The sequence below is a fragment of the Panulirus ornatus genome, chromosome 12 (assembly GCF_036320965.1).
Source record: "Panulirus ornatus isolate Po-2019 chromosome 12, ASM3632096v1, whole genome shotgun sequence".
Taxonomy (NCBI): Eukaryota; Metazoa; Arthropoda; class Malacostraca; order Decapoda; family Palinuridae; genus Panulirus; species Panulirus ornatus.
The window spans coordinates 25,679,199-25,697,952 of record NC_092235.1 but is presented as its reverse complement, the minus strand read 5'-3'; the positions used below and the strand labels follow the sequence as shown (position 1 = coordinate 25,697,952).

Here is an 18,754-nt window from a genome sequence, read left to right as displayed (position 1 = left end):
AGACAAAACCACTACTTAACTCTTCCATCAACAGGAATTGAATTGTTATTCGTATTGTAACAGATGGATGCAATACCACTATGCAAATGAGTGCTAAAAGGTACTAGCTTATTAGATTATAATGAAAAATCCATTCAACCCATTACAGGAATCCTGGGTCACAGGAGGGCCATCCTGGGACCCTGCTATCATAACTTTTTACCACACTCACAGACAAGCAAAGAGGATTTGAAATCAGTAGATATGTACATAACACTTAGGCATCTAAGAATCGATAATTCTTAACTCCTCCAACTGTGGGATTCAACTACTTCCCATTTTATAAGACAGTGACATTATAATCATCATAATGCAACCAGGTCCCCAAAAAAAGAACCTGCCTGGATGGATGAGAATTTGACCCAATCGAATAAGGCAGCACTGTGCATAAAGGTGTGGTATCTGCATGTAATAGTAAGTTTGGAACACTAAAAGAGAAGGTAAAGAAAAATATGACAATTTAAAAGGACATGATGGACTCCTTAATCTACAAACAAAGGATTATGAAAATTACTGCAGTATGATCTACATAAAAAAAAAACTTTACTATTAATGTCTTACACTGATAAGAAGCTACCATTGAAGTCAAATTTTCATACTGATCTGTGCCATATTCAACACAAATAACAAGTAATATCTGCATCTGGTAAAGGGGTAACCCCATTCTTTCAAGAATTAGCATTGTCTGTTTATGTTGACCACAAAAATGGCTTCCTATCTGCTAGTACGCATCTAAATGAAAAATAATTTATGTATTCTCTCCTTAAGAGGGTTCAAAACAATGCCAAAATTCAATGAAATCAGCACAGCCATTTTCATGTAGCTGCTTGTCATGACTGGACAGGAAGATACACATTCAAAAGTGTTTGCAAGTTTTTTTCTTTGAATTACCAATGTACCTTTCAACTTTTATCACACTAATCTATGACTTTCTGACATCTTCCACAACCACATACAGCCTCAAAGGAACCCAGTGATCTTATACTGTTTGAAATCTCTGTATTCTTTCGTATAAACAGAGGTTGCCCCTAAAGCTGTATTCCTTCATACAGAGAAGTATATGTGTTCACAGGTGAAAATTACATAAAACACATTAAAAATAGGGATACAGAGGATGCAGAAGGAAAATAACACCAAAAACTAAGCCAATACCTGAAAATTGGTGACATGATTGAGGCCGAGGTCATGATATGTGAGAATAACTGGCTTGGAAGTGTCTCCTGTGACTGCCACCGTGATTGGTCCATGTTCTGTGTCCACAGTTTCCCGTGTACCTGCAGACCCATCTTCATTAAGGGAACGTGAGTTGGCGACGGATAATTGCACATGTCGAAGCTCAATGTCATCCAGGGCATCACTAGGCATAGTCCTGAAAATACACAAGATGTAAGTGAATCAAAAAACTTCATATAATCATACAGCTGTATTCATTCCTTACATATTACACAAATACAAAGTTGAATCTATAACAGTGAAGGCCCTGAAGCAAATGAGAGTGCAGGTACCCATAGCCTGTAAAACAGGTGAAAAACACTGCTAAAATCAATAATGACATACAAAGTATTTGAGAACTGGAGCTGTTATAACCATTAAAAATCAACATAAGGAACGAGAGAAATACATCGACATGTCATTTATAACCCAACACCCCTGACTTAAAACTTAAGACATGATCTGCTGGTCTCTGGTGAACACAAAATTCAATGCCTAAATGGCCATCTTATTGTTTCACTAATGTTGTACATCAGTTTTACATGTACCTGAAAACATCTATGATTTGGCACTTAATTTACATTTTGCTCTCTGTTCTGACGGGAACAACACATCAATGAAAACTGTTTCGCATCCTAGCCTCTTGCAACCATCTCCGTCTGTCACTTGACAGGTGGGTTCACCCTAGAAGGGTTGACGTGTGCAAGCGTTTATCTAAGGCTACAAATGAGCCCAGATTTTAGCTGGGTGGTTGATCTATTGGGTTTTCAAGCCCATCGACAACCGAAGTCATTAAGGCCCTTAACGTTAAGTTACAACCAATAATCGAAATATCTTAAATACTTTCTTAAGATGCTCAAGATAATGCTATGACCATACATGCTCATAGTGCATATATGACGTTTGTGAGTCTAAATGGTTGCTTGGTTAGTTGCCTTTAAGCCGCCTATTGACTGCCAAGGTCGTTGAAACTGTCAACACCAAGTTATAATCAACAATTGTAATAACTAGCTCTTTCTTCGCGTTTTCAAGATAATTAAGACCATACACTATCGTCATGTTTTCAAGAGGATTAAGACCATACACTATCGCAGGGAAATATTATGGCATTTGAGTCCAAACCATATGGGAAAACACGTTGTTAATGACAAGAATGACGTACCGTAACGGCTGTTAACTACACTCTACACAATTCAGGTACTTATTCCTTCACGAAGTGGTGAAATGCCATTATATGGTTGATGGCAGGGCATTAACAAGGCCGATCGATTGTCAGTGTCATCACGGCAATAAAGGTATTCATAACCACCACTCAAATATGCCTGAACACAAGAATCAAGAAGTGAAGATAATTCACAAAGCACAACATACACTCTTGTTGTGATTATGGCCCTTATCAAAGTGATCCATTCAAGTTTCATGTCAGGTTAGCCTACTGCTGTGGGGTTGAGAACATGCCTATGACAACGAAGCTTTATGCTCCAAGACTACAGCAGCCAAAACAAAGGCAAGAGAATATATACATGAGTTAATTCCTATATCAAATTATAGAAAAAAGTATATATATAAAAAAATACTGACGATAATACTGTACATTACGACACAAACAACGTCTACAAGCAAGACAAAAGCAATACTTTATTTCATTAATAATATCGATTATGCTGACTCAAAACTGCACGACACTGACAGGGGCTTCACCAATGATTGCCACACTGTTTTAAGTGCTTTTCGACACCATATCCCTACTGCAAAAACAGGTAATTACAACAGGTAGTTACAAACTGATTCTCTTAACACACGTCCAATGACCTCCAACAACCTCACGCGAAGCAAGAAAGACATAGGTTGTCACTGACAGTGTAATAGCAGATGGCTGTAGCGGAAAAATAATTTATTAGACGAAAATGTAGTGTCAGTAGAGCAGTCAGAATCAGATGACAGGAGATGGGGGTGATGAGCTAAAATGAACAGAAGAGAATATGATCACGGCATCTGACAACCTGAAACACAGACTGAATAGACACAAAGATACAGACACTCTGTGTACGAAGTAGACGGGCACAATTACTGTATCAAAGAAATACATCTAAGAAAACAGGAAGTGACTAAAAGAAACGAGTTTTTCGAGAATTTTGACTGCCATTTCTGGGCTGAATCTTGTGCTCTGAAGTGAAGAGGGAAAATTTCGATCTCTCTCTACAGAGCAACATGGGTACTTTACAGCTTCTTTTTCTATTAAGTATATCAGCAGGCTTAGGTCTTAACATTACCTTTTAATTTCCACTGTAAAATCACACCGATGTATCTCTAAATGTCGCAATCCTACAGCCATTCGGTTGTTCGACAATGCCTAGGTTTTGTCTTGAAATACAACGCACCACTGTTACTTATAACAAATCACTTGATTAAAGAAAATATACTCTGGATTTGAAAAGCATTAACATTAACCCTTTACTTCTATTAGTGATAATAGTAAATACTTTAATGTATATTCGGCCTTAGGAAAACACATAGAACCTATTGTTCCCACCCTATCAGGGTCCTTTTTCAACCACTCCTTCTTTTCACGTCAACCATTCCCATGGGACTTCCCATGAGCACGACGCTACGATTCATGCATGACAAGATGGTCCCTGGCCTTTGACCAGACCCCTCAAGGGTCAGGTCAAAGGCCAGGCTCCTTGTGACTAATAGTCGTAACGCTGAGCTCAAATGTCGACCGTCGTAAGGGATCAAGGTTTGTACCGTTGTGGTTCACAGGCTCGTACCGTCGTGATCTGGCGTCGTAACGTCGTGTTCAAGCGTCGAAACGTCGCGTTCAAGCGTCGTATTGTCGTGTTCAAGCGTCGCATCGTCGCAACTTAACTTCTAGAACAATATTTCGACACGATCCACTGAACAACTTGCTCCGAGGTGCCATCTTTTTTTTTCACACAGCGATCGAATTAACTCCGCCGAGGGACGTTCGCGTCTACGAAATTCCCCGAAATACCTATTAAAAGATGAGACAGACTTTACGATACCTTCAATTCTCATCTAACTCTTCGTGAATCAAAAAGAAAAGCCTAAAAACCCCACCTTAAACGAAGACACTGCCAAGTGTTCTCGATAATCGCCTGCTGTATGTCAACAAACCCATCCGTTCTCTTGATGGCATCTTGTGAGAGAAAACCGAGGCTTTAAAATGGGATCCTTAAATAATATCCAAACTCCACAGCATCTCGTCGCATCCCATCCGACCCCTTGTTATCTTGCAGTCATGTGAGGTTACCCCTCTTCCTCCTTACTGCGTACTTATTAACTGACGAGCCCAAGCATCCGAAAATTATTTATGGACGAAGTCACAGTCTCCAAACCGAAAATGGAGACCAGTGTAGGCCTACGAGAACTTACCAGTCGGCACTGCCAGACATGCCTACGGCTCCGGAGGTGTTCTCCTCGGCGACTGCCGCCATCATTTTCTTCAGATTTATAAGAGACAACAATATACGATCAAAGAAACGGGTCCTTATGGATTTTCGCGCCTGTACTCACTAATCATATTCAAAACGAATCCTCTGTAATCAGAAATTCTTCTGTGCTGGATAACACCACTTTTCAAACCTTTAAGAGTCCAAAGAAGTTCACAAAAGATTTCTTTTCTTAAGTTATCAACTAATATGATAAAAAAAAGACTGTGTTGAAATTAATGATACAACTCATATCCAAGTCAGTGATACAAAATACTTAAATGTAGCACAAGAGTTCGAGCCCAATAGTTGTCTGTAGTTTGTCACCGGCACCGAACACCACTAACGAACAGAGCCTAATGAAGACCATCTCTCTCGCCCCCTCAAACCTCTGCTCTCCTAAACGTGCAGAAACCAGGCCAAGGCAACATCGAAAACAGCCTTCCTACCACTTCGCACAAGGGCGTTGCCGTACGACAACTGTATGGCGATGTCGACCGTATGTCTACGACGAGACGGCCAGGAGCTGGTATGCATCTACCACTGGTATTGGTCACCTGACTAGAAAGTACCTTCTCCCACGGACTTGACCCCTTATCCCACACTACACACGCACAAACTCCTCGCCACATCCTAGCCACTACAGCCATCGCAAAACACCACTACAGTTACTTCCAACTACTCTACGCAATCTTACCCTCATATAACTCCACAAGACGGGAACAATAAAACATAAATATATATGTATATATAACGAGGAGAGTGTGAAACGAGTCTGTCCCTGGCTAGCTGCCCCCCCCTCCCGCGGGATGGCTGGGACGGGGTGGAGTTCCATACCATTGTCATTCATAAGAGTCTCCCTAATGGAGAAGGTCTCTCTCTCTCTCTCTCTCTCTCTCTCTCTCTCTCTCTCTCTCTCTCTCTCTCTCTCTCTCTCTCTCTCTCTCATGTGCCTGGCATACACGTCATACTAACCTTGACATTCTCTCCTTGTTACCAATTTAGCCTAAGAGTTATCAAAATTCACTTCTATCAATACACTCAAAACATGGTTAAAACACATACTCAATCATCACTATGGACAGCGCGTTCAAGAATGACGATATGCAACTCTTTCAACTTGTTTTCCCCCGTCACAGATGAACGTGTAAAATCGCTCCTACCCTGAGTACACGGCATCACTGTCTACAGCATTTCCGTGTCAGCTAATTCTTTCTACGCTGCAGACTGTTTCTCCATCGTTCTCTTCCTGTCACCTGATTAAGCCGGTGGGCGTGGTGGGCGTGGAGGAGCCTTATGCTTTACTAATCCCGTCTCCATCTATGGCGGTGGGAGGGGATTGGACCTTCTGCTGTACTCTTTTGTCTCCATCTATAGTGGTGGGGGGTGAGGGGACTTCTGTTTTACTATATTGTCTCCATCTATATTGACTGGCATTATAGGATACTATTAATGTCCTCCAGTAGATAACCTCGTCATAGATTATCAGGTCTCTTCTTATCTGTCCTTCCCATGTACTATCCTCCAGCAGATAACCTCGTCATAGACCATCAGGTCTTCTGTCTTAAGTCCTTCCCATGACCACATCCAAAAACTATAGACGCAAAACTCTTTCATACAATCAGCAAATGTACAACATGCTTATTACTGGAGGTCTCTGATGTTACATTCGACCAAGGATGTAATAAATGACACAATGTCACAACACGTGAGTAGAATTGTACCCCAACAACACCATTATCCTCTATGACGCGGACCATTCATTTAAAACACTGGAATTCGAACCCACAGAAGCCGGAAAAGTTTGGTAATCATTTCTACCCCTTTTGGGTCCAAGTGCATTAGGCACCGAGCTCACCAGCATATGTCCGGTACCGGGTCCTGGTGACTCTATAAAAGGGGCGCTGGATAATCACAGGGACCCGTGCCTGGCTCAGCCCTGGTGAGACACACAACACCAGTGGTTCAAGATGGCGCCTGGTGAAACCCCGCGAAGGGATGGCTGCTTCTGGGTTACATTATGGAGGGTTCTCAAGTTGACGTACTGAGTCAAGCCTTAGAGATGCAGCCAAGTCTTAATGGAATAAAAACACGTACTGAAGCCTTGGACGGAACCCGGGCCGAGGGAGCATAACGCTTAGGGCAGGGCCATGAGAGAGAGAGAGAGAGAGAGAGAGAGAGAGAGAGAGAGAGAGAGAGAGAGAGAGAGAGAGAGAGAGAGAGAGAGAGGGGGGGGGGGGAGTTTAAGCTTCGAGCTGGGGGAGGGCATAATGCTGGAGGGGTGGGTTGGTTGGTGGCGTGAGCAGACCTTTAGGTGATTCTTATGACGTGGGTTGAAGTCTATGACTTTCATCATGTAACGCGTGTACCTTTCTGTACCCTCAATGTATCTGTCAGTAACTCGACTGTACCCTACTGTACCTGCCAGTATGTCACTGCCTCCCATGGACTGTAACCTTGCTTCGTACCACTGCGGAGGGACACGGATGGATACAGACGGATACAGCGGTACAGAAATCGTGAGAGCAAAGGTTTCCCTCGGGGGTACATACAGGGACGAACAGTACAGAGATGTGAGAGTAAACAAAAGACGAAGATCCTTCACAACGCGAGCGTGGTTATCGCTTCTGCGGCTTCTCCAGATGGGGGGCGGCTGGCCAGTGTGCCAAGATAGTGTTTGCGTTGGAACGACCTCTCGTGAAGCCAGGACGACCCTCGTGAATCCCTGAGGACCCAACCCACTGAAGCCTGGAAGACCTCAACACAGGAGGAGTGCGCCGCGGCTCCCGGGGGAGAGAGAGGGAGCGAGGTTAACACAATGACAGGCCATGTGTGGGTCCGCTTCTTGCTACGGCTTACAACAGCAACGGTGAAGAAAAATACCAATAAATCCAATGATGTCGAATACTTCCTCTCTGTCTGTCGGTCTCCTACTAACACAGCCATGCGGGGTTTAGGGTAAGATACGGACGTCACCCCTGAGTTATATAAATATGTGACGCAGTGACTTGCCGGGTGTTACGTGGTCTGGCTAATGACAGGGGGCACACACACACACACACACACACACACACACACACACACACACACACAAACCAACCAGCTCTACTGGCAAAAAAAAAAAAAAGGATCAATACGTCATCGTAAGTACGTAGGTAAGGTAGTGCCCTGTTCACTGTCGTTCCAACAGTCACCTGGACACCCAGGAGAAGAGCCGCACCTGCCCGTCAGGCCAGGTGAAGGGGACTATTACGTGGTGAGATGGCAGGTGAGGAGGAGCAGGGGGTAAAAAGGGCTGGGTGAGGGGCAGGGGTAGAAGCGGGGTGACAGGTGAGGAACTGGGGTACTGGTGGGGTGAAAAGTGAGACTGGGGTGACAAGTGAGGGGCTTAGGCGAGAGGGGAGGGACATGGGTGCCGGCGGGTGAAAGGAGTGGGTACAGGGAGCCACACCGGTGGGTCTGGGGTGGTGGTGGGGGAGACAAGAGAGAGAGAGAGTCTGGGGTGCTGGAGAGGTTACGGGTGTCTGGTATCAAGTGAGTGGGGAAGTGAGGAAGGGAGCTGTCGTGAGGGTCGATAGACCAGAGACGACGGGTCAATATCCACCAGAGACGATGGGTCAATATCCACGAGAGACGATGGGTCAATACCCACCTGAGACGACGGGTCAATACCCACAAGAGACGATGGGTCAATACCCACCAGACACGGGCCAATATCCACAAGGGGGAAGGAGACATCATACAACATAGTGGGGAGGGAAGGTCTCCTTCCATGGTTTGGTGGGTGGGGTGAGAAAGCCAATAATATCACGCCGTCTAATTACCAATTGAACACACACACACACACACACACACACACACACACACACACACACACACACACACACCTGGATATCACTCCCTCGTCACTCACCAACTAACCTAACCCCCGGCCAATCCCAAGCCTCCCTGACGTGAATCAATACCCTGAAAGGAATCACCTGACGGCGGACGTGGACCGGGAGAGATCGCCCCTCTCCCCATGTGGCACAAGGGTGATCACCATCCCCTCCGTGCCTCCACGTGGCGGTGGTGCTCCGGGAGGATCGTGCGCTATGTTGCTGAGTCGCCAGGATTCTGGTGCGACTTCAATCTCCCGCGTTCCCGTCAAGCTCCATTTCCACCACTTTATCAGCCTATCCTTCGAGGATGAACGCCCATCCACACCTCATGACGGTGTATAACCATGCACCAGACACTGCAAGCTGTGGCATCATGGCGACACGCCTTTGTCTTGGCAAATTATTCCAAAATCAGGAATTCTTTGAACGCTGGCGAGGTGGCCGTTTGGCTTCGATTAGCTTTCGTCATATCGTTACATATTACGCGACAGCGACGATGTGCGGAGGAGGAAGGTGGAAATGAAGTGTATGAGGACACTATGAGGTGTGAGGTGGTCTGACCGAGTGAGTAATGAGAGGGTGTGGGAGATTATGTGGTAAATAAAGAGAGTGATGGTGGAGGGAGCAGAAGACTGTGTGTTGATATGGTACACATACACACCCTCTCCCATGCACACACAGCCACATACCATTCTTCCATTCATTCAATTCCCCACATGCCACTCTCCCATGCACTCAACTCCCCACATACCACTCTCCCATACACTCAACTCCCCACATACCACTCTCCCATACACTCAACTCCCCACATGCCACTCTCCCATAAACTCAACTCCCCACAAGCCACTCTCCCATGCATTCAACTCCCCACATACCACTCTCCCATGCACTCAACTCCCCACATACCACTCTCCCATGCACTCAACTCCCCACATGCCACTCTCCCATGCACTCAACCGCCATGAAAATGCGTGTAAACACGGTGAGGCTGAAGCGATGAATTATTCGCGATGTGCATCGGCTTACCGAGGCTGTCTGGGAGACCGGGTATCGACCGCGGGTTCTCGAATCTCCCACACCATCACTACCACCCCCCTCCCCCCACACACACACACAAACCGCCTGACAACAACAACAGAAGCAGCAGCCCAGAATACTGAGAGTAAACATAGGTAAATATGGAGAACTCCCAAGACAGACAGACAGACAGAAGAGAGAGAGAGAGAGAGAGAGAGAGAGAGAGAGAGAGAGAGAGAGAGAGAGAGAGAGAGAGAGAGAGAGAGAGAGAGAGAGAGAGAGACAGACAGACACACACACACACACACACACACACACACAGGCACGCACGCGCGCGCGCACCAGACGAAATTCGGATAAAGGTTTTCCAGAGAAACCAATCTCTTCAAAGGTCACCAAGAGAGAAATGTACTCCGACATGCAGACCCCAGGTGGGGGTACACGATGAACACCTCACTGAACACACACACACACACACACACACACACACACACACACACAGTGAACGACAGGTGAACAAACACAGAACACATGTAATATGCCTTACCACAGCAATGTTACTGGCCTTACCACAGCAATGGTTTAAACTTAAACAACTCACTTACCTTATCGCGCGGGCTACATGCCTCTTCTTTCTGGCGTAAATAAGATACCCAGATATCAGAGAACACACAGAAACCTGTCCCCCTACCTCACAACACAAGCACCAGACTGTAATCTAGTCTTTCAAAGCTGGATAATCTTGGGTCCACACGATAGGTAATGAGGGCATGAGATCCCCCAATTAAATCCCCAATTAACCCTATTTTGGTTATTCTGACGCGTTGGCCACGGGGGCGGGGGCCTCCAATTACGTCTGCCAATTTCAATATTTACATGGACTTCCTACACAGTGTTTCGTATGGTTCAAAGTCTGCTTTGTACTGACGATATTCTCGCACGAATGAAACAAAAGGAAATTTAATGTTCAGACAAAGGGGCTCTGCCTCCACACCCCGTCCCTCAAAGTAAACATGAGGCTTTGACGATATGGTTAAAATTACTGTGAAAACATACCTTGAACTATACATATAAACACAGACATATAATGGGAACATAGCCCATTATACGAGGAAGACAGAAGATGAAAACATACCTTGAACTATACATATAAACACAGACATATAATGGGATACGAGGAAGACAGAAGATGAAAACATATCTTGAACTATACATATAAACACATACATATAATGGGAACATACCCCATTATACGAGGAGGCTAGAAGATGAAAACACCATTTATCTCCATTAGGTTCACATCTTCCAAAAGACGAATTACTAGCAATACTACTGAAAAATGCTATTGAATCCTGCTTCATCTCTGATCTCCATCGTCTGGGACAATGAGAGCGGCAGGAAGTAAAGCAAACTTTCATTGATCCAGAAGCAATGTAATTCTCTGTCATTCAAGACGTTAACATAAACTACTTGAAAGACGGTTCCTTTAAGGGTGTGTGTGTGTGTGTGTGTGTGTGTGTGTGTGTGTGTGTGTGTGTGTGTGTGTGGACACATGGGAATAAAGTATAAAGGTTTTGTCTTCATGTAGGTCAAGGTCTAGGGTGGGTGGGGGTGGACGGTACGACCCTTGAGCACGACGGTACGACCCTTGAGTACGACGGTACGACCCTTGAGCACGACGGTGCGACCCTTGAGTACGACGGTACGACCCTTGAGCACGACGGTACGACCCTTGAGTACGACGGTACGACCCTTGGGTATGATGGCCCTCTGGGTCAGGTCAAACGCCAAGGATCATATACTCGAGGGGTCGTCCCCTCGTTCTCGAAGATCGTACAGTGGTGCTCAAGGGGCGTACAATGGTGCTCAAGCGTCGTACAGTGATGCTCAAGTCGTACAATGGAGCTCAAGCGTCGTACAGTGGTGCTCGAGGGTCGTACAGCGGTACTAAAGGGTAGTACAGAGGTGCTCAAGGGTCGTACAATGGTGCTCAAGGGTAGTACAGTGGTGCTCAAGGGTCGTACAGTGGTGCTAGGGTCGTACAGTGGGGCTCGAGGGTCGTACAGTGATGCTTAAGGGTCGTACAGTGGTGCTCGAGGGTCGTATAGTGGTGCTCAAGGGCCGTACAGTGGTGCTCTACGGTCGGACAGTGGTGTTCAAGGGTCGTACAGTGAGGCTCGAGGGTCGTACAGTGATGCTCAGGGTCGTACAGTGGTGCTCGAGGGTAGTACAGTGGTGCTCAGGGGTCGTACAGTGGTGCTCGAGGGTAGTACAGTGGTGCTCGGGGGTCGCACCACATCACCCTCTCGTACTTACAGGAGCGGATGGGTGTCGCCATCGCATGGTGTGGTTGGGATGATGGCCACGTTGGGACGCTCTGGGATCATATCCACCATCTTGGGATGCTGTTATCCCACCCTGGCGCACACCACACCCCCCCACACACACAACTCTTGCTCCGGGACCACACTGTGCGTCACTGCGGCTTCTGGTTCAACAAGGGGGTATGGTTCCTCCACCCTATAGATATATTTCTATCCCCACACACTGTTCCCCGGCTCGTCCTTCTGTGAACACCGGATGTGTCCACACACTCTCACTTTACTCTCCTGTATAGATCAAACTCACTTTTCTATATCGCATTGACCTTTATAAGAATATTATATCATATATGCATATCTTTTCTACGTCAAAACATCCCTGGGAGCTTAGGGAAGTGAGAGGGAGACGGTGTCTATCGGCGTCCAATGGATACAGTTCGCTCGCTGATGTGAGTACGTCCCTGTGTGTGTGTGTGTGTGTGTGTGTGTGTGTGTGTGTGTGTGTGTGTGTGTGTGTGGGTCCTGGGTGAAGCCCTTGCATGCTATCTCCTCCTGAGGCCTTCACAGCAAACCAAGATCAGAAGCGACACACAGAAATAATAGAACATTTACGAGAGAGAAAAAAATTATCATTTATGAACCAATTATTCACAGATTAATCAAATCGTTTATCAAATAACTAATCACTCATTGATCAGCCGGTCGTTTTGAGACTGAGATCAGTGGGATACAACCTATAATCCGCCCTTAATCTTCCTACTACAACCAATGTTGGATATCACAACCAAAAGCCAATAACAGAACAACAAACAACCACGATCGTCCCTCCGTTAACGATGGCAGACACAGTAACAATGAGCCAATCACTTAAGCACCTGTGCTTACGTCATCACACAGCCCCTGGCAACTAACTACCCGACCACCTGTGCCTACGTCATCACACAGCACCTGGCAACTAACCACCCAACCACCTGTGCCTACGTCATCACTTGAACTTCAAAAAAAGGCACTCCACAACCACCACACTTCGTACAGTCACAACACAACCTCTCTATATACAACACCCGTCAAAAGAACCCCCCCCCCCCTACAAACACTAACAACCTAACCCTCCTCATAAACACAACCACCTCCCAAACAACCACAACCGCTTCGGCCAAACTGGCAGACCTGATCCACTGCTGAAAATAGGTAACTTGAGGAAATGGGAGGAGAATGGGAAAGGGGGAGTGGGGGAAGGGGTAGGGGGGGTCCGAAGCCCCTCAAGGCCCTCTTCATCCCCAACCAAGGAGAGAGAGAGAGAGAGAGAGAGGGGGGGGGGATGGAGGGGGGGAAGAGGAGGGGGTGCTCAAAGAACCACTGAATGAGGCACACGAGAGAGCTGAGAAAGATAACTGAAGACACAAAGTGACTGAGAAAAAAAGAGTGAGACATTCAGGGGGACAGGCCTGAACACACCTGCTGCAGAGAGAGAGAGAGAGAGAGAGAGAGAGAGAGAGAGAGAGAGAGAGAGAGAGAGAGAGAGAGAGAGAGAGAGAGAGACCCAGTGAGCTGCAAAAGGTCATCCTTCGACGAGTGCACACGTCAAAGGAGCTCCCGTGCCAACCCAAGCTGGAGCCTTATCATAACCTTGAGAACACGACAGCACGACCCCTCGAGCACGACAGTAACGACACTAGGCACGACGAAACGACACTTGAGCACGACGGTAAGAGCTCCTTTGGTTTCCTGGCTCTTAACCTTTGACCTGGCGATTGAGGGGTCAAGTCAAAGACCAGGCCATCATACCTAAGAGTCGTACCGTCGTGTACGAGGGTCGTCTCGTTGTGTGAGAGGGTCGCACCTTCGAACTCAAGAGCCTTGCGTGCTCCAGCACAATTAACATGCCTCGCCTGTGCTACTCAGGCGTGAAAACAAATTGGCTTTCCAGGCAAAGGAAACCTTTACATAAACACTTAAAAAAGAAAGTCTGGTAATGAGACCACAAAAAGCTGGATCTCGAGTATCCAGGCCTCTCAGACATTGCGTTCCAGACCCCTTTGTACTTGAATTCCAGACCGTTAAGAAGTTGTATTCCAGACCAATATGAAGTCGAGTTCCAGACCCCAAAGAAGGTAAGTTCCAGACCACTAAGATGTTGAGTTTCAGACCCCTAAGAAGCTGAGTTCCTGACCACTAAGATGTTGAGTTCCAGACCCCTAAGAAGCTGAGTTCCTGACCACTAAGATGTTGAGTTCCAGACCCCTAAGAAGCTGAGTTCCTGACCACTAAGATGTTGAGTTCCAGACCCCTAAGATGCTGCATTCCAGCTAATAAGATGTTGAGTTTCAAACCCCTAAGAAGCTGAGTTCCAGACCACTAAGATGTTGAGTTCCAGACCCCTAAGAAGATGAGTTCCAGTACCGTTACCCGAACTTCATCAACCAGCTTCTTTCACTTCTTTCGTCTCTTCATTCACATCCCCTTCTTTAACTCTACAGGAAGGCTGGCGTGACCCAAGCTGACCTCCCAGTGCCCTAACTCGTGTTATGCTGTAACCAACGTAATGCGTTCGTGACACCTGAGAGAGAGAGAGAGAGAGAGAGAGAGAGAGAGAGAGAGAGAGAGAGAGAGAGAGAGAGAGAGAGAGAGAGAGAGAGAGAGAGAGACCCATCCCTGCACAGAACGGCTGTTCTACCTGTAAATACCAACATCAAGTCGACCTGCTGCAGATGTAGAGACTCGGGAAACCAGGTGGACAGAGAGGGCGATCAGGGGAGATACAGACTATAACATTTCCCCCCATTATAATCAATAGTGCCTCCCTCCTCCCCAACACACACACACACACACACACACACACACACACACACACACACACAAGTTCAGAAGTGCTTTCACTGCGGGCGGAAGACACAGCGGACCCAACACCAGGGACGGGGAATGGGGGATGAGGTTCTGGAAGGCATTGGAATATCTAGCGAGGACATAAGCAGAATAGTAATGATGGTGTCTTGACCCATATACGTCTCATGGTCCCGACACGTCTCCTTGCGTGCTGGCGATGTGTGCAGGGAGGCAAGCTCTGACACACCACCTCACGCTGGTGTTCCGACACGACGATGGAAAATGCGACATTGCCAAGGGGAGTGGATAAAGGGCAAACGTCATACCTGTCTCTATGAGAGGAGACCTGAAGGAGGCGCTGAACTACAGAACAGACTCCCCGATGGATGTCTTCAGGAAGGTATTGGGAAGTGGATGACTTTCCTCACCAGAAGAATTACTGGACGTGAGAAACAACATGGCTCCGGGGGATACAAGTAGTCATCCGTTTATGAATCTATTAGATTTCTACGAGAGAGTGAGCTTTATGGATGGGGTGTTTGTGTCTGTACTGCCTTGAGAGCATTTGACACTGTACCACACAGGGAGACTGGTTAAGAAACTGGATCCTCAGGCTAGAATAAGGTGGAAGACTCCTTTGATGGACAGATTATCTTGGGAGGGGGAAAGAGGGATCATATCAAGAGAGGCGTTCTCGATGTGGTGTGCCGCAAAGGTCTGTTCTGGGACCACTGTTCTTTCTTGATCCATGTCAATGACTCGCCAGATTGCGGGTGATGCCAAAGCTATGAGGGAGCTGGAGAGCAAAGGGGATTGCATCAACTTACAAGGGGACCTAGGCAAATTCTAATGAAAAATCTGACACACAGATGATGGATTTCGACCCCGAATAAATGTAATATGGATGGAGGGCTGGGGAAAAAAGGCCTCAATATGTGTATTATGTAGCAGGGAATAAGCTGCAGGAACATATGTGAGAGGGGGGAACTTGGGAGATGAAATCGTCCCTATGATCAGAGTCCCATCTTAGGCCAAAGTGTCTGCTGACGAACAAGAGAAAAGCATTCAAGTATATGGACATGACACTATTCAGCAAGGTGTTAGAATCTGCTTCTTAGGTTTGGTCATCACCACCACATCTAAAGAAGCACAAAGAGCTAATAAAGAAGGTCCAGAAGAGGGGACAGACCATAGTGTCACGAAACTGACAGTGATGAGTTACAGGGAAAGGCTAAAGGTCCTCAATCTGCCCATCATGTAAGAGAAAAGAGTGAAGAGTGACTTGATCATAACCTTCAAGGTTTTAAGCCAGAATGATAACGAAAGCAGTGAACAGGCCTTCGAGAGATGGAGGGATAGGACAACCACACGACATAACATGAAATTACGAAGGAAGTTTTAGAATAAAAAAGAGATGTAAAGAACTTGTATAGTATGCGAGTGGTGGAAGACTGGAATAAAATGAATAAAGAAACAGTTCATGAAGATAACACACGAAAGTTTATCAAGAGTTGTATGACAACAGCGAATGTTTAAGTTCCCCCCCGTACTGGACAAATGGGTAATCAGACACACACACACACACACACACACACACCGGCCGCCCCCTAGACTTAAAGACGAACAACTGAATAACACTTCACACTTCCCCCTCTGTTGCTGACTACTTCACACTGATTATTCCTCTCCCTCACGCATCACACTTGCCTCACCCACCTCCAGCCTACACCACCACTACAACTTACGTCACACTAATGTAATATGAAGTACGACCAAAAAAAATATTGATTTCCGAGGTAATTAAATCCGTCCTTTTTGTATACATTAAAAAAAAACAAAAACACCACACGTTTCAACAACGTCCACAACACGTTCTGAAGTCGAGGAGGGAAGGGGAGGGGAGAGGGGGGGTAACGTGTTTCAGTCGGTCACTGTAACGTGTTTGTCACTGTAACAGCACTGGACAGACGCAGACGTTCCTGAACTCTGTCTCAAAGACAGTCGTCTGTCACACCCCTTCCTGCTCCTCTCCTCCGGAAAACAAAGCAAACAAGACGGGAGCAAACACAACGTCAGCAAGATAATAGTCCTTAAGTGTTGTTTGCTGCGTGGCTGCTGGCCTCCCTGCGTGGCAGCTGGCCTCCTGCGGACACTGGTTTATGGCACAGACGTGACGCGGACGTCCGCGTGCGACGCGGGCGTGAATATAACAGAAGGGTACGGACGGACACCACGGACGACAGGAGGGCGGACACGGACGATGGAGGAGAGAGAGGACACGGACACCAAGGACTATGGGAGAGAGAGGACACGGGCACCAAGGACGACAGTAGAGGAAGAGGAGGAGAGAGAGAGAGAGAGGTGTGGGGAGGGAGGAGGAGGAGGGGGAATGTTCACGACGGACGGTGGCGGAGCGGAGGGCCTGGAGGACGGGACGGCCGTTGTACAAGAAGCACAGGTACACGTGTGTCGGGGTGGCGGCCCAGACTGTTGCTGCTGCTCCGGGCTCCTGACTGCCGTGGGGGAGAGCGGGGGGCCAGGGAGGGGCTGTGCATCCCCCCCACCACCAAGTCCCTCCCTCCCACCAGGCTGCGCCACACGTGGTCACGTCGGGGTGGAACCTGGCCCTCACAGGCCTAGACCCGGCCTACCACAACACTGGGTAAGGCCAGCGATTGAGACCTCTTGCTTGGACTGTCTCTGGTCACCCCCCCCCAGGCCGCCCCAGTGTGGTGCCTCCCACACACACACACACACACACACACGAAAGAAAGACCTTTCACTTCATTCCTGCCTTCACGAGACTGCTCATCGTACAATGAATGAAGAGAGAGAGAAAAAAACTCTGTTCTGTAAAGAATCTCTGATCGAAGGGAGACAAGAGCTGATAAAAAGAGAGAAAAAAAAGGTCCCATAACAGGTAAGGGGGCCTTACCTGACCTTCTACTGCACTCCATAGTAATCGATGTCTTTTGTATTATAGACAACATGAGTCAGCCCAGACCTGTGTAGGTATAGGTGGTAAACACAAGAGTGAAGAGCGACCCCCGCCCCCTCTCATCCCTCGGCGTTGAGGGAACAGAAGGGCAAAGAATGCACGACGGGTCATTACAACGGCGCGTCACGGAGAATGTCTAGCGCCACCACCTTCCCCTGCGGCTCCACACACGACGAAATCTAAGACGCAGAAGTGTGGTTAGAGAGGCACGACTCGGGCTCTCGGGGGGGGAGCAGCCACCGCCGCACGATCAATGTCCACAAGTTCTACACTAGAATGGTTTCTCTGAGTTCATGGAACACTACTGCAGGAGGGAGCCCCCACCCCCCCCTCTCCACCGCCACTTGGTCCCTCCCTACCTGCTGCAGGAGTCGTGGGTGATGCACAGAAGCCTCCTGTATGGGGCACCTCCCATCCAGGCTAGGTGCAACATCTGTGCATCTGTGACACAGATCCTGTCACCCTTGTCCTACAGAACCTCTCCTGTACGACTCCACACACTGGTCAAGAAATGCCACACACACACACACACACACACACACACACACACACACAGCATCGCATATGAGCCCTGCTCGGTCGGCTTCCTCTGTGGTGAGGCGATGGAAACAACCCAGTGGGTCCACGATGAGGGAGAGGAGGAGAGGTGCCAGGAACTGGAAAGGTGAGGAAGCAGAGGGAGGGGACAGCGCCGGGGAGACGAGGAGGAAAGAAAGGAAGGGAGAAAGACAGGCTCAGGGAGGATATGGGTTAGAGGAAGGTCAGGAGCAACCCTAGCAAAACGTCAACAATTTGGGAGCACAAAATGTCGAAAAATTTACCAGAAAATTACAATCCTTATAATAATACTCAAGTCAGGGTCAACATCATCCCTTACTTACTCAGGGCCACAATCATCCCTTACTTACTCAGGGCCACAATCATCCCTTACTTACTCAGGGCCACAATCATCCCTTACTTACTCAGGGCCACAATCATCCCTTACTTACTCAGGGCCACAATCATCCC

At 47.4% G+C, this 18,754-nt stretch overlaps 1 protein-coding gene across 17 annotated transcripts in view; it reads right to left on the bottom strand.

The window, feature by feature from the left end:
- Positions 1-18,754, bottom strand: part of MESK2 (misexpression suppressor of KSR 2) — a 154,433-nt gene that overhangs the window by 32,186 nt on the left and 103,493 nt on the right. For 12 of the 17 annotated variants that reach the window (XM_071667566.1, XM_071667575.1, XM_071667564.1 and 9 more), the window contains exon 3: positions 1,192-1,408. In XM_071667566.1, the coding sequence (XP_071523667.1) occupies positions 1,192-1,408 (217 nt within the window). Of the gene's footprint in view, positions 1-1,191; positions 1,409-4,647; positions 5,027-8,683; positions 8,764-10,845; positions 10,869-11,917; positions 12,394-17,152; positions 17,276-18,754 lie in introns of those variants that run through there. The other 5 variants (XM_071667567.1, XM_071667568.1, XM_071667578.1 and 2 more) reach the window with 5 other exon arrangements.